This window comes from Chelonoidis abingdonii, chromosome 22, assembly GCF_003597395.2.
Source record: "Chelonoidis abingdonii isolate Lonesome George chromosome 22, CheloAbing_2.0, whole genome shotgun sequence".
NCBI lineage: Eukaryota > Metazoa > Chordata > Testudines > Testudinidae > Chelonoidis > Chelonoidis abingdonii.
The window spans coordinates 17,107,478-17,132,296 of record NC_133790.1 but is presented as its reverse complement, the minus strand read 5'-3'; the positions used below and the strand labels follow the sequence as shown (position 1 = coordinate 17,132,296).

The following is a 24,819-nucleotide window of genomic DNA, read 5'->3' as shown; positions in this document are numbered from 1 at the left end:
GAGCTACACGGAGCTCTTCTTCAGGTCTGGGAGAATTGTCCACCTAGCTGAGAAAGGTCTGTTACAGACTGCAGTGGCCAGAGGGTTCCAGCTCTTCCCATCAAGGAAACAAGAATGTGTCATGAACTCTGATCCCTCCTATTGTACTGCACTCGCCTCGTGACTCGAGTTTCCTTCTCACTGATTACTGTGATTTCCATGTAGAGAAAAGGACAGATTTTCTGCAGTGCTGAGCAATGGGCGTCATGAGTGCTCACCATCTCTGGAAATAAGGCCTTCGGGGACTGGGTAAGGAGAAGTGGTGTAGTGCAATCCTCATGGTGACTAAAGATATTCTTTTAGTCCACAGCCAGCCACACAGTCTGTACCGCACACAATGTGGCATCTGACGGGCTGCCAGGACGTGTAACATGGATAACAGACTGGGCAGGAGGAGGCAGATTAGTGACAGCAGGAGTGGTAAAAGCTGGTACAGTTTTAAGGAGCTTGGCACATAGAGAAGGTAGAGAACAAGAAGGGGACCAAAAAAAGCCTTGAACTGCAGAGAAGAAGGAACAGGAAGTGGGACTTGTGGCTCCATGTTTAAATTCCCCCCCTTGAAATTTAAGTGTGTGTGTGGGGGGTCACCAGCTTTCCCTTGAGGGACAGGACCATGGAATTCTTGGGAGCCTCAGGGGAGATCCACAAATTGTCAGGAAGCACTTTTCTGGAGGGCTCAGGCTAAACCTGGTAATGAGTTGGAGGGTTGGGGGGCGCAGGGGGGAGAGAAATGGTTGTAAACATTTGAGATCAGTCAGGAAAATTATATTCAATTTAATTCCCATGGCCTAATAGCAGAGATCCTTCACATTTCAGCTGACAGCCCATCAGTCCGGATAGTAATGCGCTGTCTGGTTATTTGACAGGTTATTATTTAATCAAACAGCAGTGGTTTATTGTGTTTCATTAAAGATACAGTGTGCAATATAAACATCCCTTTCCCAATGCCTTTTTTATTTGCCTAAAAGGAACCAGTTAGCCATTAGCCTTGGAAAGATTCTGCAGCGATACAGATCATGCACAATGAGACAAGGTAATCACTAGCACCAATTACCATTAAAAGGACCTACCATGCATGCAAATTAGACCCAGGAGTCAACAGGCTGGGGTTTAATGTCACGGGCATCCACCAGATTCACCGAAGCCCTGTTACTCCTGTTAATGTTTTTCCTATTTGTGTCATTCTGCAGCAAACAGGGTGAGGAGTTAAAGGCAAAACAGAGTGGATTAATCAAACACAAACAAACAAATCAGTCAGCTCAAAAGGATTGCAAGGGGGGAATTAGTGGAGAGAGAGAGAAAGAAACAAAATTGGCAATGGCATGAGCTATTCCACAGGCACTGACAGAAGCATTCGCGGCAGCACTTCACTTTGTTGCAATCATTATTCACAAGTCCTAGCCACTCATACAGCCTCTGAGCCGCGGTTATTGGATTGTTCACCAGCTAGAAATCAGCACACACATTTCTCTTGGATAGGGTAGTGCAGAGGGTATCTAGACTTTGCCCAGCTAAGGGCTGCTTCAACAACATGACATGCCACTGAGGTGCTGCCCTCAAGTTCCTAAATCAGACTGTATTTGGGCTGCCCTCCATCTTTCACAGGGAGGAAGCACAGACTGAGGAAGAGACAGGTCCCAACGCAAGTAACTTCTGCTCCGATCAAGCCAAAGCATTGCACAATGGAACCACCACCTGCTTCAGTGGGTTGCACCTCAACCTTAGGAAAGATGAAGGTGGCCTTGGGCTGCATTATACAGCTCTGTGGGCTGTATTTGGCTACCTGTGTGTGTCACATGTTAAAAGTAATAAGCACTTGCTAATCCTCTCCCCTCCCACCCTATCCCCCTTTCCTCTGGAAGAAGCATTTTCTGTCATTCCTGCAGAACAGCATCCTAATCTTTGCAGCCATCTCCCTTAGGTCATCCTGCTGCTCAGCATCCTGCAGTGTACACTAAGACTGTGGATGGGTGAATTGGAAAGCTTATACCATTAACCTCTGGTTCAGGCTGGGCCATCTGTTTCCATATCAGAATAACATTGTGTCTATCAAATAGTATTTCCACAGTGAGTAACTGGGATTTAGACACCTGATTCCCATCAGTGGCAATCTCAGAGCCTTGGGGCTCAATCTTTGTGTAGCACTTTGGAAATTTACCCTAAAGCATAACCATGAATAATACGAAGTGAATTGCTCCTAAGCACTTAAGATAGAAATTTCCCAGTTTGATCAGGGTACTACACAGTAAAACAGGAAAGGACAGATGACAAACAAATGAAGGAAGCAGCCACCACTTCCAAAGGCAAAGGTGAGAGCAACCAAAGATTTTGTTTCCTTTCCATGTTTACTAGTGACTGTAAAGCATAAATGTAATCAGCATTCTACATTCACACTAAAAGGTGATTGCTATCAACTCTCATCATATACAGCACAAGGGGTGCATGTTTAGGAAATGGATTGTACATGGGCTAAATAGGGCAGCTAGTTTTAAATGACAGTGGCTATTCCCTTGCAGTACAGCTTTAAGGGTCGCTGAGGTCTCCTAATCCCTGCACAACCATAATCCTCACCCAGTTACAGTACTGGATAATGGAAGGTCATATTAAAGTAAGATCGGAGGTTGGGCTAACCTAGAGGGTAAGAAGGTCAGTGTTTCAGTCACACTGCAGTCACATGACACGAGACTCCTACTCATTCAGGCCAGCTAACAACAACAAGCTTGCAGGGTTTGGCACTGGAAGGATATCACAAGACAATGGCTTATATTAATGAGGTTGCTAGACAGGAAGCTTCTGACAAGGTGAAAGAGGAAAAAACTATTTGTGTCTGAACACAGTGTGGACTGTGGCTGGCCTCTGCCTTTAATAGAGAGGAGGGGTAGCTATGCTCAATCCCGATGGTGAGTGTTTGTGTGCACATGTTAATATAGACAGACCATCACCACCAGGCAGGTGTACTACTGGCTCAGTCTGTGGGAAGATTTTTTTCTATCTTATTTCTGCATGCCCACGTCTGCATGCCTTGCACTAACTGAAAAGTCTTTCCTTTCCAACTGCTTGGCCATTTAACCTGGAGCATCCGGATCTTCTGGAGTTTCAACAAAACAGTGAAGAGATTTCACCACAGATGCCCAGGGCTCCCTAGCACTGAGATTCCCAACATCAGCGGCAACGTTTTGTGTCAAACTCTTGTTTCATTGTCTGTTTTTTCCCCACTGCTGACACACAGGAGAGTATGTGTGGGTTTTTGCGAGGTAGGGAGGAATCCCATGTGCCACTGCACTGCTGGAAGCATAAAGCAACTGCTTATAAAAACTTAGCTAAAATTGTGCGTGAATGTAAGAAAAATTGCACAGAAGTCAATTACTTGTATGCAGCCTGCTTTGGTAAACTCAGTAGCCCACAATGGAAGTGGGAGATTCAAGTCTGACTTTTCAGGAAGAAAACTGCGTGGGAGAAGAGAGTTGGAAATTCATTTTAAAGAAGGCTCTTGTGTAAGAGAGACTGACCCCTATACAAAGTCCACGTGCAGGAGAGTCTGAGTGAGGGCTGGGAGCTATTTACCCCCCACTGCTTTACAAAGACACACAGGCTTTCAGCTACACTCCTCTGTGGTTTCCATGGTGGGAAGTAATTGCTTGATGTGACTATTCTCAGAACAGAGTCTCCTGCAGACCCATACACTTTAGGGCTGGGGAATGTACCTAGATAGAGGAGCTGAAAGTGATAAAGCAAACACATTCTTTTGTAAAACCATTATTTACCTACAGGAACTTGAGCACATATCAGCTTATAAAACCCTCTTCTGCAGTTGCTCCTTTATTAGGGACCAGCATTTGCTTCCATTTAAGGCTAACGAGTGATCACTTATGAAATGGTGCCTTTATAGCCAACCATTTACAAGCCCCTGCTGAGTACTTGTGACACACGTTCCTTGCTGACACTGGATGTCCCATTCTGTAATGGCATTAAGCAGCCTTTGGAATAGCTGGAAGCTTACTTTTAAAGGTTCTTTCTCCGATGCATCCCCTATGTTGTCATTGGTCTTGTATTTGCGCTCTTTGTCCCGGTGATCGATGGTGGAGTACCCATCTGTGAAGGAACGACATGACAATCAGGCAGCAGCAAAACCACGGTACATTTGGCTGGTTTGCATTGTCAAAGAACTAGAGAGAGAGAGAGAGAGAGATAGACAGACAGACAGACACACACACCATTAAACCAAAGACATAGGGATGTGCCTTCCTCATGGGCTGATGCTAAGCAATTTCATTTTTTTAACCACCTTTGTTTTTAAAAAGAACTCCTTTTATACCACCGCCTCCGTATCAAATGCTGCTATCTCATTAACAAGCAGCACAGTTTCCATTCTGGCCGGCTGCAGCGTAGTAGTAGCCTGTCCAAGGAAAGCAGCAAGCTGTTACTTCACACCCTGTGGCTAATGAGGTCCAAATCCAGCTGAAATCTTGTGTTCTGAGTTTAACAGCCTGATTAATTGGCTGGGTTCCTTCTCAGAGTGGCATGCAACAAATTCCCACTCCTTCTGAACCTGACTACAAGCAGGACATGACAATAGTTTGGAGACATCCCCTTTGGAATGATAAGAAAAGCAGCCTGTAGAGTTTTGTGGGATCTCCAGGCAAACCCTGCTGTGCTGGACCTGCCTCTCATTCTAAAATGGCACCTGTGGGTGATTTTTCTCCCTGACAGTTGAAAAGCACTGTGAATACATGAGTAAAGAGGAAAGAATGGGGGGCAGGGGCTTTATGAAGAAATGCTGTAATTATTTCAGAAACCACTTTGATTCATTGTCAGAGGTTACAATTATTAATTTATTTCTCCGGTGCATCAAGTTTCCCTCATTATCAGGGACAAATATATTTTCCTGCCTGCTTTGACAGCTTTCTAATCTGGGCTAAGTGACAGTCAAATTTATGGTTCTTAATAAGCTTTGTATCTCTCCATGTAATTAAAGGATCATTACAGGTTCTACTTCCTGTCTAACTGTACTCTCTAGAAAGATTTTACATAAAACGCCAGAATGCCTTATGTCTTGGTTTATCGCTTGCACTCAATAGGCCCTCTAAAATCAGTCAGTCACTCCAGATGTCGTTTTTGTGGGCTACTGGTGAAATAAAGAGTGATCCATTTTAAGCTGCAGCATGAAAAGCTTTGTAAATGGAGTGACTCCTGGCAGTTTATGGGGCAGCAGTTCTCAAAATAGGGTACACAGGCTGCAATCCAGTTAATTTATAAAAAGATGTTGGCTCAGTAAATCAACCTATGCAGAAACCTTGCAGAATGACCAGGCATTTGAGATGGTCCATATGTTTAATTAAGATCAATATCGTATAAAAAGATAATCCATAACTATGCTGATTATAATGATTAATGCATGTATCAAGTACATTAGAGTTATGTGGTGCATAACTTAATCCTTGAAAACCACTGCTATACATGGCTTTACATTTCAGTTCTCTGCTGACAGTTAAGATACCTAGCATCCCTGCTTGTGCCAGATCGACCAAAAAATTCCAACCATCCACCTAGCCAACACTCCTGGAGGAGTGTACAGTAAGTCATTCAGGGTACACACACACACAGACACACAACTAGTATCTCACATGCTGATCTAAAAACGTTTCAATTCATAGTAAAAGTCATGGTACATGCTATAAATTTAAATGATGGTAGCACAATAGCAGTTGAAAATTGACTATTTTTTTTAGATATATGGAGATATACCTGTCTCATGGAACTGGAAGGGACCCTGAAAGGTCATTGAGTCCAGCCCCCTGCCTTCACTACAGGACCAAGTACTGGATTTTTTGCCCCAGATCCCTAGGTGGTCCCCTCAAGGATTGAACTCACAACCCTGGGTTTAGCCGGCCAATGCTCAAACCACTGAGCTATCCCTCCCACCTCTTTCTCCCAAACTCGGTTGTCAACTCAGAAGCAGCCCTTTACATTTGAAAATGCATTTAATCATATTTACTTACAAACAACAGATCGCTGACATTGTGTAGCACCTTTCATCAAGAAGGATCTCAAAGTACTTTATAAACAGGTAAACTAGAAAGAGAACTGTTCACCCACCACTGAAATGCAATTGCCAAGGAGATGATACATGTTTAGTGTTTACCTCCTGTCCTAAACTGTTGTGAAATGTTAAAGAATATCACCATATACAAATGGGGGAAAAAAGTGTGTCTATTTTAAGTAGGCAAAAAACTAGTGTTTAATCAATACACCAGCTTTCAGAATCCTAATCTTAATCAAAGTGATAAAAAACTGTCAAGGTCTTTGGGTTTACATCTGAGCTAAAAGGGATTTTGTAGCGTGTATTGTCGGTCAGTTGAACGTTGACCCCTTGTTAATGGTGTCACCCATGTCAGTTCTAATGGATTGTTTGGAGCTAAAAACCACATGCTGAGCTGGGAATATATCAAGATAACAACTGAGATAGGAAGTCTGTGGTTAGACTTGTTAAAATGAGAACTATCTTAAAGGAAGCTGTACCAGTACAGTAATATCTCAGTGCCCTGAGGGCAATGGCTCTGTGGTGGAATTAACAAACTCAGTTCCTTCCGTGTTTCAAGATTAATTCTAAAGATCAAATTTAATTTAGTCTATATGGAATTAACAAGCAATCTGGAGTGTGCCTTAGGAAGGTATAAGCCATTTGGACTCTGGCTGGAAGAGCCTGAGGAACGGAGAGTCAAATATTAATATTATCCATTTTCTTGGAGTTTAGTGGAGCAAACCAATTACCTAGAGTTAGTGCATTCCCTGTGAGTTGGCCTTTGAAGGTATTGGTGATGAGATACAGAGAAGTCTCAGTGACCAGTTATACCTGATTTAAAAGTTTCCAAGAATAGGGATCTAGATAATTTGACAGAAATGTTGGAACCTTGTTTTCTAGAGGTGGTGAACAGATCTGAGTGGACTTTCCGAGGTGAGAGATTGTCAAACCGCCTGCCTAAGATCAACTGTATTGGTAATAAAGCCACATCAGTATTAACCTGCGAAACAAAGGAAGCATTGATTAGATTAATATTTTTCTCTGAATACTGAACTATAGTCATCTGGGCACAGAACTTCTGATCTTATGCCCCTGACAGCTGAACTAGTTAGTACATAGCTATCCCGTTGTGTGATCATCTTTAAGTTATTGTCTTCCAAAATTATTTCAGTCTTCCCTTATGCAAACTACATATGAACAGTTTATTCATGCTGGGGGGATGCTGTCAGCTGAGATCATGGAAGGTAACATCTTTCCGTTATCCTGACTTTTTGGAAACATTGCGTTTGATTTTCAGCAGTGGCTCAATCTGACTGCCAAGTTTGCAGGTGCAGATGTGAATCGTGAGATATCAAACTATCCAACTTGCAGATACACAGACATTTAGATACAAATATTTGTAACTGGAAAAACTGAGGCAAATCCACAGCAACACTGAGTGTGTTTATGCTGTTTTACTAAAAAGGAAACAGTTGGTCTGTCCCAGATTGCTGTGCCTTTCAAATCTCAAAGCACTTCACAGAAATATGGACTCATCCCAATTTTATAGATAGGGAAACTGAGGCACAAATCAGTCACAGCGAGTCAATGGCAGAGTCAGGAGCAGAACCGCTATCTCCTGACTCTCAGCCCTGTCCCTTCATACAGCACTGCCTCCCATGCAGCATTGCAGCCTTCATCCTCAGAACCTCTTGCGTCCGAAGTGGTTATTAACAGGAAAACCCCTGATTTTCCCATACCAGAGGAAGCCCAGTAGAAATGATTTAATCCCTGCTATTTTTTCCAATTGTTGCTGACAAAGCAGCAGCTCAGGCTTTTAATTATCCTTTGTGTCCATCAGGGCCCTTGCCCCTGAATAAGTTGTTCTCACATCTATGCCACAGAGTCTAGCAGCATTTAGAAAGAGAATGTCTTGCTCTTGCATGGACTCAGCTTTGCTTTTCTCTTTAGAAGTACGAGTTCCTCCTGCTGCTGCTATTCTACATGTGTAGAACAGACTCCAGACCAGCCAGCTCTTCAGAGTTTATCTATCTTTGGTCCTTACTGCTTTACCTACTTATGCAAAATGGCTATGTATTTCGTGGGACTTGGGGGAAATCTTCTCTCACTGCAGATCCTGGTGGGCAGGCTGCATTTGCGGTATAAGGTGCACCCGCCCCAGGGTGGAGGTTTTTCCGAGTACTAGTGAAATCTCCTCCCTCTGTCCAGTACTGGTGGCCATGAGCAAGGCAGCTGATGCCCACTATCTCAATGGACAGCACACCACACAGTACTGCCAGTGTTATTGAGACAGATTGCATGGATTATACTATGGCTTGCAGGCCTCAAACCCACAAGAGACTCTAGAGAGGTCTGGTGAAAGGGAGCCATTCCCATAACTTGTATTGGGAAAATGAAGCCATTCTGCCCGGCTTTGAGAGACGTCCTTGATGAACAGGTGGAGCTGAGAAGACGAGGAGAAGTCATTACTTTCTCACAGCCTGCGTTTTGTATATGGAAGGAGGAATGGAGGGTTATTTCTTCGTCCCATGAAGAACTTCCATTGAGCCAATGAGGAGCAGTTTAAAGTTGTTGGATTGATCATGATCACCTGCTGTTAAGCTCTACTTTGCATACAGAAAACCCTGGCACCATTCCTATCACTCATGGCAGATTTTTACAGTCAGGTGTTCCTATTTTTTAAATTTTTTCTCTTTTCTTTCTTGCGTGAAAGATCCACATATGCAGCAGGGCTGACTAATTCCCTGACTGAATTCAGGAAAACAGTGACAATAATTACAGACTGAACAATAAAAGTACTTTTCTTCTAGCCTCTTTCAAGTAAGGTCATTTTTCATGCTAACCTCTAAGAACAGCAGGAAAAACGTTTTCAGACAGAATATGATATTTAAGTAGATTTAAAGCTCACAAAATTAGTGTCCCTTTTTAAAAAAAAGCAATAGTTGAAATCTGATGGCTTTTGGATCTCTCATTCCAGGATGCACCCACTTCAAAGCAAAGAGATTAAAAAAATGCAGGAAGCTCTTAGTATATTTACATGCTCTGGTTAAAAAGTAGTGGGGATACCGGTATATATGCAGTATGCACATTTAAAAAAAACCCAAAAAAACACAACTGATCTTTTGGAAGGAAAAGTTCTGTTTTTAAATGTCAGCTTTATCCACATGAAAGAATACCTCCCAGAGAAAGTGCTGAACTTTCTCGTGAGTGACAGTGTGCTCTATTGAAATAGACAGGGGGTCGATCCGGGACTGCATTTACCTGGACCAAGTTCATCCAGAGGAATCATATCATGACTTGCAGCCTTCTCATTATCTACAAAACAGAAGGATTGAAACTGGTTGTATCATCCTTACTGACATGAAAGCAGAATAGGCTGGGATTAATCACAGGGCTGGAGGAAGTAGAGGAGACAATGATTTATTGCACTCAAGAGACTATAATGAAGACACAAGAGGCTATAATGAAACAATACTAAGGTTCTGATAATTCACAAAGAAAGGTTTGAGTTAGGCCCCCGAAGAGAATGCTAAACTGACATCCCCTGTGCCATAGCTCTGAATCACATACATTCCTCTATCCAAAGGACGCTACAAACTTGGTGGCTGCTCTGAACCACCTATACTTTCTAGAATTTATCTCTGGACCCATCCAAGATGGGATGAGGTTCCCTTCTTTGGCCAGAGAGAAGAGCAATCAGTAGGCAATCAAAGGCCTCAAGAGGGTAATTTTAATATTGGTTTCTATTTCCATCATGATCAAAATTAAAAAAGACTAAGGAAATCAACATGGTCAGGAGCCCTGGCACCACTGGTGCAATTATTGTCAAATCTAACAAACTAAGCACAGTTGGGTCTGGGTCAGTACTTGGATAGAATACCTCCACCGCAAAGCTAAGTGACACAGGAAACTGGGCTGGTGATTCAACAGAGGCTACGTCAAATGAATCAGCACTGAACAAGTGTCCCAGGGCATTGCTAGAGGTGATGCCCTTTGCGTGAGATATAACACCAAGATCTGATGACTTGTGGTTAGTAAAAATACCGTCCGCTTACCACAACAGTTAGCCTGCTCCTTAGCTAAATTTCTGCTAGGTAGTTACTCCATGCCTATCTAAAATACTCCCTATAGGCTCCAACTGAACTTTTCATCCTGAACTGAGTATCATACATTTCATGCAAGGGAAGTGATTATTGTCTATATAGTCTCTAATGTCAATTGCTTCAGGATCTTTGGATAAAAGGCACCATAAAAAAAAAAAGTAGAAGAAACTGATATTTATCCAATTAGAGAAATACACTTCACAGATATGGCAAATTGCACAAGGAAAACCATTATGGCCCACACCAACGAGCAGAACTGACCTTGGCTTTTATCCACCAGTGGCAGAGTACTATCATCATAGCCAGACTTGCCAGATGTACCTTTGGATCCCTTTGGTGCTGCAGAGACAGACTAGAAGACAAAATGGAAGAGTAAGGATACTCAAGGTAGTTAAGTCCAAAGCAGACTGTGAAGAGTTACAAAGGGATCTCTAGGCAACAAAACGGTACATGAAATTCAATGTTGGCAAATGCAAAGTAATGCACAGTGGAAAACATATCCCAACAATACGTACAAAAGGAAGAGGTCTACATTAGTCGTTACCGCTCAAAGATCTTGTGGTCATTGTGGTAGTTTTCTGAAAACATCCACTCAATGTACAGCAGCAGTCAAAAAAGTTAACAATGCTAGGAACCATTAGGAAAGGGATAGATAAGACAGAAAATATAATGCTACTACATAAATCCATGGTAAGTCCACACCTTGAAAACTGTGCAGAGTTCTGATCATCCCATCTCAAAAGAGATGTAATAGAAACGGAAAAGGTACAGAGAAGGGCAACAAAAATGATGAAGTATATGAAACAGCTTCCATGTAAGGAGAGATTAAAAAGACTGGGACTGTTCAGCTTTGAAAAGAAACAACTAAGGGGTGATATGATAGAGGTCTATAAAATCATGAATGGTGTGGAGAAAGTGAATAAAGAAGTGTTATTTACCCCTTCACAAAACACAAGAACCAGGGATCAACCAATGAAATTAACAGACAGCAGGTTTAAATACAAACAAAAGGAGGTACTTCTTCACACAACGCACAGTCAACCTGTGGAACTCGTTGCCAGAAGATGTTGTGAAGACCAAAACTATAACTGGGTTCAAAAAAAAATTAGACACATTCATGGAGGATAGGTCCATCAATGGCTACTAGCCAAGACAGTCAGGAATGCAACCCCATGCTCCAGGTGTCCCTAGAGATCTGACTTCCAGATGCTGGGTCTGGACAACAGGGGATGGATCACTTGATAATTGCTCTGTTCTGTTCATTCCCTTTGAAGGGCATGGCACTGTCCAGAAGAAAGGATACAGGGCTAGATGGACCATTGATCTGACCCCATGCGGCCATTTTTCTGTTCTGAGAAGCTGCTGCAAACAGAGTAAGAAGTAAAACCAATTTTCTAAACAAGTAACAACTTGAAAAAGTGTATGCAAACCTGTTCACACTCCACTCCCTCTTGATAAATTGATCTTCAGCTGGAATCTAATTTGGGATTCTGGATATTTTTCATTTCACTGCAGTTCTGCTGACAATTCCTCCTTCCCTAATCACCTGGTTGGGCAAACCAGTAGCTGCTTTACAGGCCACGGTGAAAGCCAGTTACTTTTCAGATAGAGAAAGGAGCAGCAGTTTCACATAAAGGACAGTCAGATGCCCAACATGCTACATGGACTATGTCTCAAGGGAGCAGCCACAGATAAAAATGGGCCAAGTCTTTCCTTGATGTATATTTGTATGGATTAGACTTGGTACCTCTAAGGTGGAATAACCCCTAAAATGTGGAAGGCACATCCCACAGACCTTCTAGATATGTACCCAGTAACTGCATTATGATATCATCATTTTATTATAATTGTTTTATCACTGGAAAACACCGATTCAGAAGTCTTGGTCTGCCTGCCATTGTCATTAGTGGGAGTAGGGCCTGATCATGGAGTGAAGAATAAAACACCTTCATGGGGCTTTCTGTGACCAGTGACCTGGACTAGAACTCTGCATCTTTACCTGGAAATGGGATTTGTTCCATCCATCCTTCTGTAGGACATTTCGTAGCTCTTTGTAGCTCCAAACCATCTGAAGAACATGAGATGCTGCCTTTGTTTCCCTGGGGGACTGGCTAATTTGTGAGACAAAATTAGAGCTTCAAAGATTAGGAATGCAAACTCATGCATATGTTGACCCCTTTATGCTAAAACCCGTAACTTCCTAGCAGGTCTATTATTCCCCAAGAAGTGATGCAATATGTGACAGCTCTAAAAATACATTATTTGGGCCAAATTCTGTAGTGGCTTCTATTAATGTGGGTCCATCTATCTGCATGTGTAAACACACATTTGCTCAGACAAGAGCCATATGCAAAAGAGGTAGTTAAATATGCAGATGTGACTACAACACCACACAGTAGGGCACTTTTAGTGCATGCCAGAGGAGTCCACATGGGCTAGTTAGTGAGTGACACACTAACACAAACTAAAATGTATACCCCTCTGGTGTAGACAAGGCCTTACTGATGAAAAGGCAAAAGGTTAAAGAAATCTCCAGCCAGCCTCTCAACAGTTTGTTAAAAAGGCACTTATGAATGAGCTAATTTCTACTTGGCTGAAGTACAGAAGGAAGCCCTTCTCCAATCAGGATACAGCTTTTCAACAGGGCTACATGGTACAAAAGCATCGTTTAAATTATCACTGCTGTCCTTCAGACAGAATGATCACTGCAAATTATTAACCATTCCTCTTAACAGAAATAAAAGTTGCGTCATTACCACTTCAGGAATGGAATGTCACAGGATAAAGGTTTCCTGCTTTGCTAACACAGGTCTCAGCTTCACTGCAAATGATGTCTGATAAATGCATGCATAATGATAAGGCACATCAAACAAAGGAGAGATTGTATACTGAGGTGACAGAACTTTTTATCTTATTGATTTTCTCTCTTAAGTCAACTAAGCCCATTAAAGGCACTGACGTAAGATTTGTTTTTATTGCATGTATTAAGTGCTTCAGTTACACATCTGAAAAGTCAAGCTGTCTGGGCGCCATCACAAGGCATCACAGTGAGGTTAGTGTACAGTGTCCTCTTTACTTTGTTTTCTATTATAGTAAGAAACTTACCTTGACTTGCTGATAGCTACCAGCTTCTGAATGCCCTGTGTCTGGATCAGGGACCTTGCATTTTCTGAACTGTCAGTAATGATTTCATGGATGGTATTCAAGACTGCAACCACTGTATCCTCTTCCAGGTTTTTAGTGGATCTCTGCTGCCTGCTAGGCAAATTTCTTACCAGTTCACCCATGGCTTAACTACCTAGATAAGGGGAAGAGCTACCATTAATCAGACCTGATAATCATTTCAAGAAACCGCTTTCTGTCCTGAAAGCTTAAAATATAAGGAAGTATCCAAAGTCTGAAGATTTTCTAATGTAATTTTCTTAAATCTCAAGACTATTTCATACTGCACTTATCATTAACTTTCTCAAGATGTTTGAGAACTGATATCTAAAGCAAACTCATTCTGCATAATCACTACTACAGGTATCAGAGGCAAAAAAGTTTGAAACATTTATTGAGAATTTCACAGCCAACACATCACACTTTGCTGTGCCTGAGGCAAACAAGCATTCATAACCTGAGACTAACCTACTAATGCTAATGCATGCAACAACGCTTACTCAGTGCAGCCTTGTAAGAGGTCTGCCGGGGCAAGGTATGCAACAATGCATCCATCAACCCTCCCCTGAAAGTTAAGAACGTCTATTTCGCCTTCATGCTAGGCAGTGCTGAAGAAAAGCCTAGGAGTCCTGGGTCCATTACTCCCAGATGTGTGTTTGTATCATTTGGTAGCTACAGCTCTACATTGGACGTGGTTTTTATGAAATGTAGGTGTACTAAACTAGAATTCGAGATTTGTATTGATTAAGCATCAGCATCTGTGCTCTATATGCGGCACAAACATTTCCTTGCTTGGTGAGGTTACAGTTTAAACAGATTGGGCAAATCACCCAGGAAATATACTGGGAGACCCACACCAAGACTTTAACTTGGCGCTCAGCCTCTGCCACTTTCATTTAATGAGTAGTGAGTGCGTTTTTGCTAATGTGGGTTAGAGTTGGGGAGCACTGCAGGGAAGCTGGGTTTTAAGGGGGATGATCGGAATGGAGAGCACTTGGGTACCTGGCTTCTTGATACAGGGGATAGCACAGGAGAAGGCCAAAGGCTGAGAGTCGGAGGGGTGAGGCAGGGTTCATTGACAGAGCAAAGGGGGCCAGAGGGCGAATCATATCAAATCAAAACGCCATTATACTTTTGCAAATTATTTTGAGATCTGCTGCAAAGTAAAGGTTCATTTCCATTAAATCACAGCATGTGCACATATAGAAACTGGATAGGCTCAAACAGAATTTTTAGATGGCAGTTCTTCACTTCAGATGTGCAGAAGACTCCTCTATAATGCTAATGGGATTTGTACACAGAATAAACTTCAGCTTCAATACCTGACAAAAGTCTAAACGATTTTACAGTGCCTATATGTTTATGGGGTCACACTCCTGTAAGAGAAGCTCAGAAAGTACCTATGAGATCCTTATTGCGACGATCCATAGAGAGATTCCTCAGTGCAATTGACACAGCTCTCACAACCTTATCAGAGTCAGACTGGAGAAGCTCAACAAGGACTGGTAAGCCTCTCTCCTTTCGTACAGTTGCACGGATATACGTGGACCACTGTGCACACACAGGAAGAAAAGCAACACACAATATTGTGAATTTAGAGACCCATTTTCTTGCATTTCTTTCAGTGATGAGGTTTCATTTTTTCCAGCATGATATTGAAGAATTTCCCCTTATGCAAACAGTTCCTCCTTACTCTCTGCACGGCGACATGCGTGTGACTTGTCCCATTGTCCATCCACGTCCATCATGCACCAAGTGCGAAAAGGAGGTAGATAGTATTTCATCTTATAACTGGGGGCGGGGGTAGAGGGAGTGGAGAGGAGAAGACGGAGTGGGGAAGAAACATCATCTGTTCTATAAAAATTTAAGAGCAGCAGAGGAAGAGTACAGGCTACTATATAGGCCTCAATGGAAAATGTATTCCTCCCCATCAGAAAAGAGGTCACTTAGCAGGAACAGCAAGACATGTACAACTCCTGTTAGCTTTTAAAAAATTACTTGTTTCTATTCTATGTTTCATGCATGTTTGTAAATAATTATATTTTAAAAAGCGACTGTTCAAACTAGTTCAAACTGCTACTCCACGGACTTGGTTGCTGTGGATGCAGGGCCACCCAGAGGATTCAGGGGGCCTGGGGCAAAGTGGGGGAGCTGTGGTGCTTGTACTTACCCAGCAGCGGTCCGGGTCTTCGGTGGCATTTTGGCAGCAAGGGGCCCTTCAGTCACTCCATATCCTCGGCAGCACTGAAGGGCCCCCCGCCACTGAAATGCCGCCAAAGACCCAGACCGCCACCGGGCCAGGGCTCGCAGGGCCCGGGGTAAATTGTCCCACTTGCCCCCCTCCTCCCTTGGGCAGCCCTATGTGGATGACCTCACTTTGTCATGTGCAGAGACATTCCGGTATTCTTTGCTAAGAGTGGACTGATTACTGTAGGGGGAGGAGGGTTGACGGGATGCAACTCCCGAGTGTTATTTGATGAATCAGGACAATACCCAGCCCTGGGGTAAATATGGTTACCCAGCTCTAAAAACAAGCACTGCTGAAGAAACCCACAAATGAAAGTAGCAGCAGATAAGTGGTCTAAGTGGCTCCAGCCCATGCTCCACCTCTTCCACATGGCCCCCACCCTGCTCTGCCCCAGCCGTACCTCTTCCCACCCTGCTGCACCCCACCCCCACTCCAACCAGCCCTTCCCCTGAGGACTACAGGAGGAGTTGGGCCTGCACCCACCGGCGGTGGTAAGTAGAGTGACCTGGCCCCAGCTTGCTCTGCTCCCCTGGCTCCCAGCCTGCCACCAGTGAGTGCTGGGGGGTGGTTCCCCCCTGCCCTTCAAGCCTGGGAGTCACGGGAGCAGAGCATGCCGTGGCTGGGTCACTCTACTTCCCACAGGAAGTGGCCAGCCTCCCCCCCGCCACACACACTTCCCCTGGGGCCACCCCTCAATGGAGGCCTGGGGCCCCACACAGCCCCCCCCACGGGGGAAGCGGGGGAGGCTGCGTAGGGCACCAAAATGGCTAGGGACAGGCCTGTTTGTCAGTGTCTGTCTTATCTCCAATGTTGCTTGAGTGATGTTATAAAGATGCCAGTTTGGCTTTTTGGAGTTCACCCCTCCCTGTTTACAGGTAAAAACAGAAGGTAAAATTTTCACAAATGCCTAAGTGACTTACCACCTAAGTCTCACTGAAATTCAAAATCATTAGGCACTTGAGAACTCTACCCAGATACCACAAAGTGGAGATCTAGTCTGTCTGAACAGAGAGTTTGTTCTTTAATTTTAGATTAGTCATGCTTGGTAACCTTCGGGATCATGTCTCTGACGAATATTTCAATAGAAGCATACATGGAAGTTATTTTATTTTTAAAATACTTCTATGCAACACTGAAACCTTTTCTAAAAGCTAATTATTTACCCCACTTCATTGAAACCAAAAGCTAAAAATCTTCCAAAGGAGATTCACAAAAAAAAAAAACCCCGAGTGCAATTTGCAAGCTATCAAGTGATATCAGTCCTACAGGGCTTAAAGGGAATTTCCATTGTACCAATTACTAACTAGGATAAAGCAAAGGAAAAGGCTAGACTCACTGTCCAGTTTCCAGCACTGAGATTCTGCAAAGCCCCTGCTGCAGCTTCCAAAGTGTTGAAGTTCTGGCTTTCAGTGAGAATCGAGAGGTAGAGCCGGACCACCTCTGGCTGGTAGAGCAATTCAAAGCCTGAAGGGGGAAAAAAACAGGAGAGGCAACATATGGATCAATATTTGACATGTCTTTATTTCACCATGTATGAGAAGGAACTCAGCAGTAGGACATATTAACTCTGCACTTTTGAGAGCCCTTGCACACAAATTCACTCTGCTCATTTTCAGGAAGGAGAGCCCATCTCACGGCTGAACGTTTAGAAGTCTTTGTGTTACTCCGATTCCATATATTTAATCACACTGAGCATGTGTATGCACAGTCTGGTGACACAAGCTTGGGTCTGTTTGCACAAATTCATAGCTGCATTGCTAAGCTGGGTGCGAATTCAGTTTGCATTGCTTTGTACACACAATTTCAGTCACTTTCTAGGCATGATTAATAATGCCCAAAGTGGGAGTGTATAGCATGGTCATAGCATATGCCCCACTCCCACGCCTGTCTGCTGAAAGGTGGCCATGGAAAGTTGGATTGATGAGAATCATCACCTGAAGAGATGGGGAGAAACACAACTTATTACACGAAGAGATATACAAGCATTGTATTAAATCTAGAGACTGATGTAGATGGAACACACTTTAAAAGAATATCCCAGAGTTAGCACATCAGTTTTATAGGTAAGGCACAGGACTGGAGTTAAAAGATTTGGAATCTATTTCCAGTTCTGCCACAGACTTCCCAAGTGATCTTGGGCAAGTTATTGACAGTAACCTCAGTGTCTTCATCTAGAGAGTTGTTATTATGCATTGTGTGTGCTACTGTAGTGCCTAGGAGCCCTAGTCATGGACCAGCACCCCAGTGTGCGAGGTGCTGTACAACGTGGATGGTGTTTGTTTACTTTGGAGAGGCTCTGTCATGCTAATTACATGACCTGACATTTGTATAAGCCCCCTTTGAAATCTGAGGATCGCATGTGCTTTTAGCCTATGGTAGTATTATTAAGAGCATGTTTCACTATAGTTACATGCTTTTATGTAGCATATCCATATTATATTACTGCTTATTTATGAGTCAGGAATAGGCGCTCATGTAGTTTGAGGTTGTTTCTCTTCTCCGTCACCCAAGATCTAGTCATCAAGTGGGGATGATATATTACATTAATGACAGGAGATTATGCAAGTAACCAGTACAAAGGACTTGCCAACCCAATGTGACTTCAATGGAAAGTGACACTGTACATGGAATATACACCAAAGAAAAAAAATCCATGCCCCAAAGTGCTTTGGTAAGGATGGGATGATACAATACACTAAAGAGAGGCTTTACTGGAGTAAACGTGGAAAGGCAGACGGTCAGTGTGGCTGGAAAGCTTTACACAGAATAGGTTGCTTTTCAAGCGTTTACCACAAGGGAAGGTTGGGACACATTTGCGGTGTTATGAACAACATGAGAGGTAGCACAAGGTGGAGAATAGACAAAGGGACAATATAAGTCTTGGCACAAGCATGTTGAATCTATCTAGATTTGTAGAATGCTAGAAAGGGCACTGTAACAAATATAGCACCAGCACAATTCTCCACCAGCAAGCCTGGAAATAATCCCCAACCTTAAATTTTACCTCCTCTCCCCACCCCTACTCCACAAAAGTGCCAGGGAAATAAGAAAGATTTGGACTGTTGCAGACCAAGCAGATCCCAAAGCTAGTGGGACCCAAATGGCTGACAGGGAAGGGTGAAGTGTGTTCCTCTTGTACCTCTAGTATGGTCTTTACAGGTTGCTTCCAGTTTTTTCATTTTCTTCTAGTGAATCTACTCAAGTTAACAGCTGATCAGATTATGTGTGTGTGTCCCAATCAACAACGAGAAGCTAAATTTCAGCATTTTTTATTTTTTTTTAAATTTCCTTCAGTGGCAGCAGGAGAGGCCTTCTTTGCCCCATACTGATAGCAAGGTGTAGACATTAGGCTCCATGCTTTCATAGAAAGTTTGAATGTGCTTTTATTTTGTTTAACGTTTTTGAGCATTTCACTTGCACCCCAGGCTGCTCTGACGTTGTTTTAAACCAGGGATAGGCAACCTGCGGCACACGAGCTGATTTTCAGTGGCACACTCACTACCCAGGTCCTGGCTGCTGGTCTAGGGGAGCTGTGTATTTTAATTTAATTTTAAATGAAGTTTCTTAAACATTTAAAAAACCTTATTTACTTTACATACAACAATACTTAAGATATACATTATAGACTTACAAAAAGAGACCTTCTAAAAAATGTTTAAATGTATTACTGGCACGCGAAACCTTCAATGAGAGCGAATAAATGAAGACTCGGCCCACCACTTCTGAAAGGCTGCTGAGCCGTTTTAAACCATTGAAGGATTCACCTGCTCTGTGTCTGAATCAGTTTGTTCCATGGACAAGTGTGTCCCTGTCCGGTGGCAAGCCCTGATTCCAGCATCATTCTTGTCTCAAATAAGGACCTTGCTTCCTGGTACAAAGTTCTCCCACTTCTGCAATACCATTGCCCTTTTTATTGACGGCTAAGCAAAAAACAGCTCTGGAAAACGTCAGGCGTTTTGGAGTTCTCTTTCCACTGGTTCCCTTGTCACTAACAGCTTTTTGTGTTCTCCTCCAGTCTCTCTCTCAGTGTATTTATAGAACTTCCTTCTCTCCTTTGACTGCCCCAGACAGGAATAGTTCTTTTTTGCTTGTTATCCCCCTTATTTTATTCTTGCGTGTCTCATATCTATTTCCTCCAGTCACTACAATTACCCACTTCCCACAGGCGATCATCCTTCGTTGTATTTCAGGTCTTTTACTACCTTCTTTTCAACCACTTTTTTTTTTTTTTAAATCCTCCTTGTATTTTTAAATTCTATTGCTATTGTTGGCCTTTCATCTCTTATACTGCATAAATTCTTACCTCTTTGTTCCTACACCTTATACTTAGTACCACAGCTGATTTGACACTGCTCACTAAATGTCATTTCAATCCTTTCGTAGAGGTAATGTCCTAATAGGATGCAGTATCACTGAATGGCTAGAGCAGGAGTCTGGGAAAGCCAGGATTTGTCAAGAATAGAACCACGAACACTGAATGACTAACCTTATGCAAGTCACTCAACCACTCTGTGCTTTTGTTTCCCCAATTGTAAAAGAGGCTAACACTCAGCTCACAGGAGTGTTGTGAGGTTAACTAACTGGTGTGTGGATACAGTCTGCTACAGCAGGGAAAAGTACTTCATTGCTATTGTGACTTTCTAGAATTCATTTGCACCACAAATTCGCTAAGTGTGTGACAACTCTCCCCCTCAATTCCCCACTACCCTCATGCCAGGCCTTGTATTGCTGCTTCCACATTTGAAATAGGGAACTATCCGACATGAAGTAAAAATATTCTTTGACAATATGTGGATTGTATCCTTTTTTCCATTAGCTAATCTCTGGAATTAAACTCTCTCACTAATCATTTATTGGAATTGACACCCTGTATAATTTTTTTTATTGAATTTTTAACTTTAAAAATACATCAGACAAGCCAGAATGATAAAGGTAGTGTTACAACACACACAACATTGTCATAAGGGGGATATTAGCTCTGTATATGAGCTCATAGCTGTCTGTGGTTAAATAGTTGGCAATTCTTCAGTCAGTGTCCACTTAAGAGCACTGCTTTAGATGGTCCAGGCATAAATTTTACATTCTTGGAAACATTTCCAGGAGAGGTTCATCTTCCCCTGCTCCCTAGTTACATAGCTTATAATTTATCCTCCTCATCAATGCCAGGGTTTGTATCCTTTATCTGAACCCAGACACTTTCATCTGCCTCATCTCTTCACATTAGTGATTATTATTATATTATTGATATTCGGTATTACTGATACATGGTAACCACATCACCTCCATTTTCCCCCTCTACATCCCATCTATTGCAGACAGAACCTGCCTTTAGATATTTGAATTCCAGTCATGTGTCTCCCACCATGCCTCTGTCATTACTTTTCCTCCTGTTTTTCCTGCTTGTTTCCCTGTATTTCCAGCATGTGTAGGAGAATCCCTTTTTTTTCCCCTGTCTAATTTACTGTCAGCACTTCCTTTATTAATTACCAGTACATTTCTGCTCTGGGTGCAATCCCTGAAACAGACAATTTGGTGAATGACCCCGCTCCCAAAATACCCCCCCCCCCCATATTTTCATCCTCCTGCCAATTACTGCTTATTCTAAATCCCTCCCATACCAGCCTGGCCAGCTTTGTAGGACGAGGGGGATTGCTGAAACAGGACTGCTATGAGTGCCCTTCATGAGTTGATGCACATTAGCAAAGATAACAACCTTGTACTGATAATGTTACCATTCTTCCTGAGGGATTTTCCTCATTGGTTTCAACCTCACACTTTTCCTAAACATTATATTCACTTAAAAAAAAAAAACTTTTGTATTTTCTCCATCTGCCTTTCTGTCCTAATGAAGCCAGTTCTGCTATCAGAGGTTAGACTTTGTCTGAATTATTGTAATTTCCTTCCAGTGCTGTGTGGAGGCCTCACACCTTTTTTTCCTGAAGTACTTTTGTGCAGTCCTGGGAAGCACAGCTGGCCTCACCTCCATTAAGCACTTGCTTCTCTTCTAAACCTAGTTCCTGAATTTCAAGATCATCTTAATTATTTTTCCAGGTACTTGTGTAATATATAGATAACTGCCTAAATCCATTTTTAAAATGGAATTAAAAAAAGAAAAGGATCATTAAAGATAGGTAATGAGTCAACAAGAAAAAAATGTCAATTACTTTTCTTTTGCTTCTTTAAAAGATTATTTGAATTATGGCCCCAATTCAGCAAGCCCTGAAGCATATATTTAAATCCCACTGAAGTAAACAGACTTATGCATGTGCTTAAGAGCTGTGTTGAATCAGAACTTAAACAGTTTTTTGCTGGGAAAGCATGGGTTAAATTTATCTATACCCTTCTCATCACCAAAAACAAGGTACAGCAGTCAGTTAACTGGCTGTGGGTTTTTTTTTGCTTTTTAAGGAGGTACAAGAAATATCAGGAGACATGGATATTGTGGTACTCAACAGGGCTGGCTCCAGGCACAGTCCAGGTGGCCTTTTTTTTTTTTTTTTTTGCTTGGGGCAGCAAAAATGGCAGAGTTGGCCCTGGTACTCAAGCATTCACATGGAGTATAGAGGCGCCCTAGGCAGTTAGTGGGATTGTATGGGAACAGCTACTCAAGAATTATATTCCTTTCCCTCCTTAAAACATTTCTATTCTCCAGGCTTGTGTCCCCCTTTTCAGGGGGAGTCTGAGGTTCTCTTGTGCCAGCTCCACTTTATAATTGTTGCAGTCCCATCTTCCTAACTGAGGGGGACCAGATGAGCTTCTCTTCTGTTCTGTGACGTGGACAGAGGCTACAAAGTGCATTTCATCACCATGCATGGTCCCCAAACAGTCCTCAGTTCAGAATGAATGTTTGGTTACAATGAAAACCCCAAGGGGGAAGGTGCCATAATCCACCTACCAACTTCTGAACCATTCAGTTCCCTCTTTATAGGGTCACTGTTGACTACCTCAAAGCACCTTTCTCCACACACGGTAGTGGAGGGTATAGATTCCAGCACTTCTATCTCATCACAATACACGAATGGAGGAAGAGGGGGGAAATGACAGGGGGCAAGAATCAAGATTAGGGATCACATCCTGGCCTTGTGCATAACACTGTTGCTGAGTCCTCCATGAAACCTATCTATGATTACATGACTATGTGCAGATTGCACCTGGTCAAACAACATTCTGGCAATAGTGGAAGTGACTGTAGTGGGTATATTACCCTGGCATGTTAGTGTAATCCCAAACCAAGGTGATTATTCTCAGAGCAAGGTTGCCATACTCTCCCTTGTCCATTCAACAGTTTAGTTGTCCCTACAGGCATGGGAAACTATGCACATATGTGCTGTGCTGAGAGGACAAACTGCACTCCTAAGAATGGTTATCGGAGCAGGAAAAAAAAACATTGCTGGTTTATTTTCTATCATTGCATAAACTCCAGCTCAGTTTCAAACAAGAGGCGCTTACTCCGTACAAAGATGGTGTATGGGACCCTGGCAAAGCTATATCGTGAGCCCATCAATCTTTGAAGAACACCTAACTGTAGCTTGACGGTTATCCATTTCTGAGGTGCCTACGTCAGCCAGTTCAAACAGTGTTTTTGCAATAGCTACCACCAGATGGTGCAAGAGGAATCCCAAACTGGAACTGCTCTTCCTCTGCAAGGTCACAGAAAAATACACGTTGTAGAGAAAGCGAATGGTTCCCTAAGCTACTAGACAAACGAGCCAAAAGGAAACAATCGTGTCAGTAATGGAAACCAACATTCTTACAGATTAAAAAAAAAAACAAAAAAGCACTCAGCAAATCTTGGACTTCTGCCTTATTTCAGCAATGGGCTGGTAACCATTACAAACTGTGTAGGCCACTGTTTTTGAATTAAACAATTGTAAAACCAGAGTTCATGGCCATTTTCAATAGAAACTGGGGCATTTTCAAAAGACATAAGCAGCAAACCTTATCTTGTTGAACGACTAGACTTTGTTCTACCCACTACATCATTTAAGAAAAATTTCCTTGAAGAATATATATTTTTAAAAAGGACTGAACACATGATTAGCGTTTTAATAAAATTAACATCAGTGCCATTCCATCTGTATTCTGTGCTTCACTACATGGTGCAAAAGCAATCTGAATATCAAGATACACTTGCAAGCTTCTCTGAATTGAAGCGGTTTAAGGTAGCACAGATGCACTCAGATCTAACAGCTAAGTGCTTAGAATGATAGATGGAAAATGCAGCTCAGTGTAGATCAATGTAGAATGCAGAATGTCAAACTAGAGAGGGATGGGAGAAGAGATACCTTTTGGATAGAAAAATGCTGCAGCATATGAAGGAGAAATGAGAAAAGGAAAGTCTCGAATAATCCATAGAGCCTTCACTTCAAGGTACAACAGATATCAGGATAGGCATTATTCTTAGAATAGAAGGTACTGGTTAGATCTGATCAACTGCACTATATCCAGTACAGACTGTGATCCCTGAAGAAAAAGGACAGAATAGCCTTTGAAGAATGCAGAAAGGAGCTACCAAAAATGTGGTCATATCAAATCATAAGGGAAAATCAAGGAGGGACTTTTCTACATAGAAAACGAAGACCAGAGTGTCTGACTTTACTGAACATTTTAGTAAGTTACATACAACATTTCGAACACTTAAGCAAGCTCCCGTACAATTTACCCCTGATAGCCACATTGGAAACAGATATTGGCCTGGTCTACACTGGGGGGGGGGGAGGGGTCGATGTAAGATACACAACTTCATCTACAGGAATAGAGTAGCTGAAGCTGACGTATCTTATTTCAACTATCTCCCGTCCTCACGATGTGGGATCGACGGCCGCGGCTCCCCCATCAACTCCCCTTCCGCTGCTCGCCCTGGTGGAGTTATGGAATTGACGGGAGCACGTTTGGGGACCGATATAACACATCTAGATGAGACGTGATATCTAGGTCCCCAATAGATCGATTGCTACCCGCCAATACGGCAGGTAGTCTGGACATACCCATAATAGACATACAAGGATGCTATAGGAATGTATGGAATAAGATATCAGTGATACTCAAGAAAGTGAAAAGCACAAGCACAGGAGAATGAATCAGTCTGAATATAAAGCAGACAGAGATGCATCCAGGAACTAGACAGAGGTGGGTGGGGGAGAGGGAGAGACTTGTAGCAGAAAGAGACTGCACAGGACAAGGACACCCAGTTTTGGTTTTAGTCAGATAAAATATAGAGCGTATACATTATTTAGGTATGAGAA

At 42.5% G+C, this 24,819-nt stretch overlaps 1 protein-coding gene across 1 annotated transcript in view; it reads right to left on the bottom strand.

Annotated features, from left to right (window-relative positions):
* Positions 1-24,819, bottom strand: part of ARVCF (ARVCF delta catenin family member) — a 449,379-nt gene that overhangs the window by 4,285 nt on the left and 420,275 nt on the right. Inside the window, 8 exon segments of the mRNA XM_075060041.1 lie at positions 1,110-1,223; positions 4,040-4,131; positions 9,323-9,376; positions 10,426-10,516; positions 12,164-12,275; positions 13,270-13,462; positions 14,727-14,877; positions 16,911-17,038. Of these exon segments, the coding sequence (XP_074916142.1) occupies positions 1,122-1,223; positions 4,040-4,131; positions 9,323-9,376; positions 10,426-10,516; positions 12,164-12,275; positions 13,270-13,462; positions 14,727-14,877; positions 16,911-17,038 (923 nt within the window). The 3' untranslated portion in view covers positions 1,110-1,121.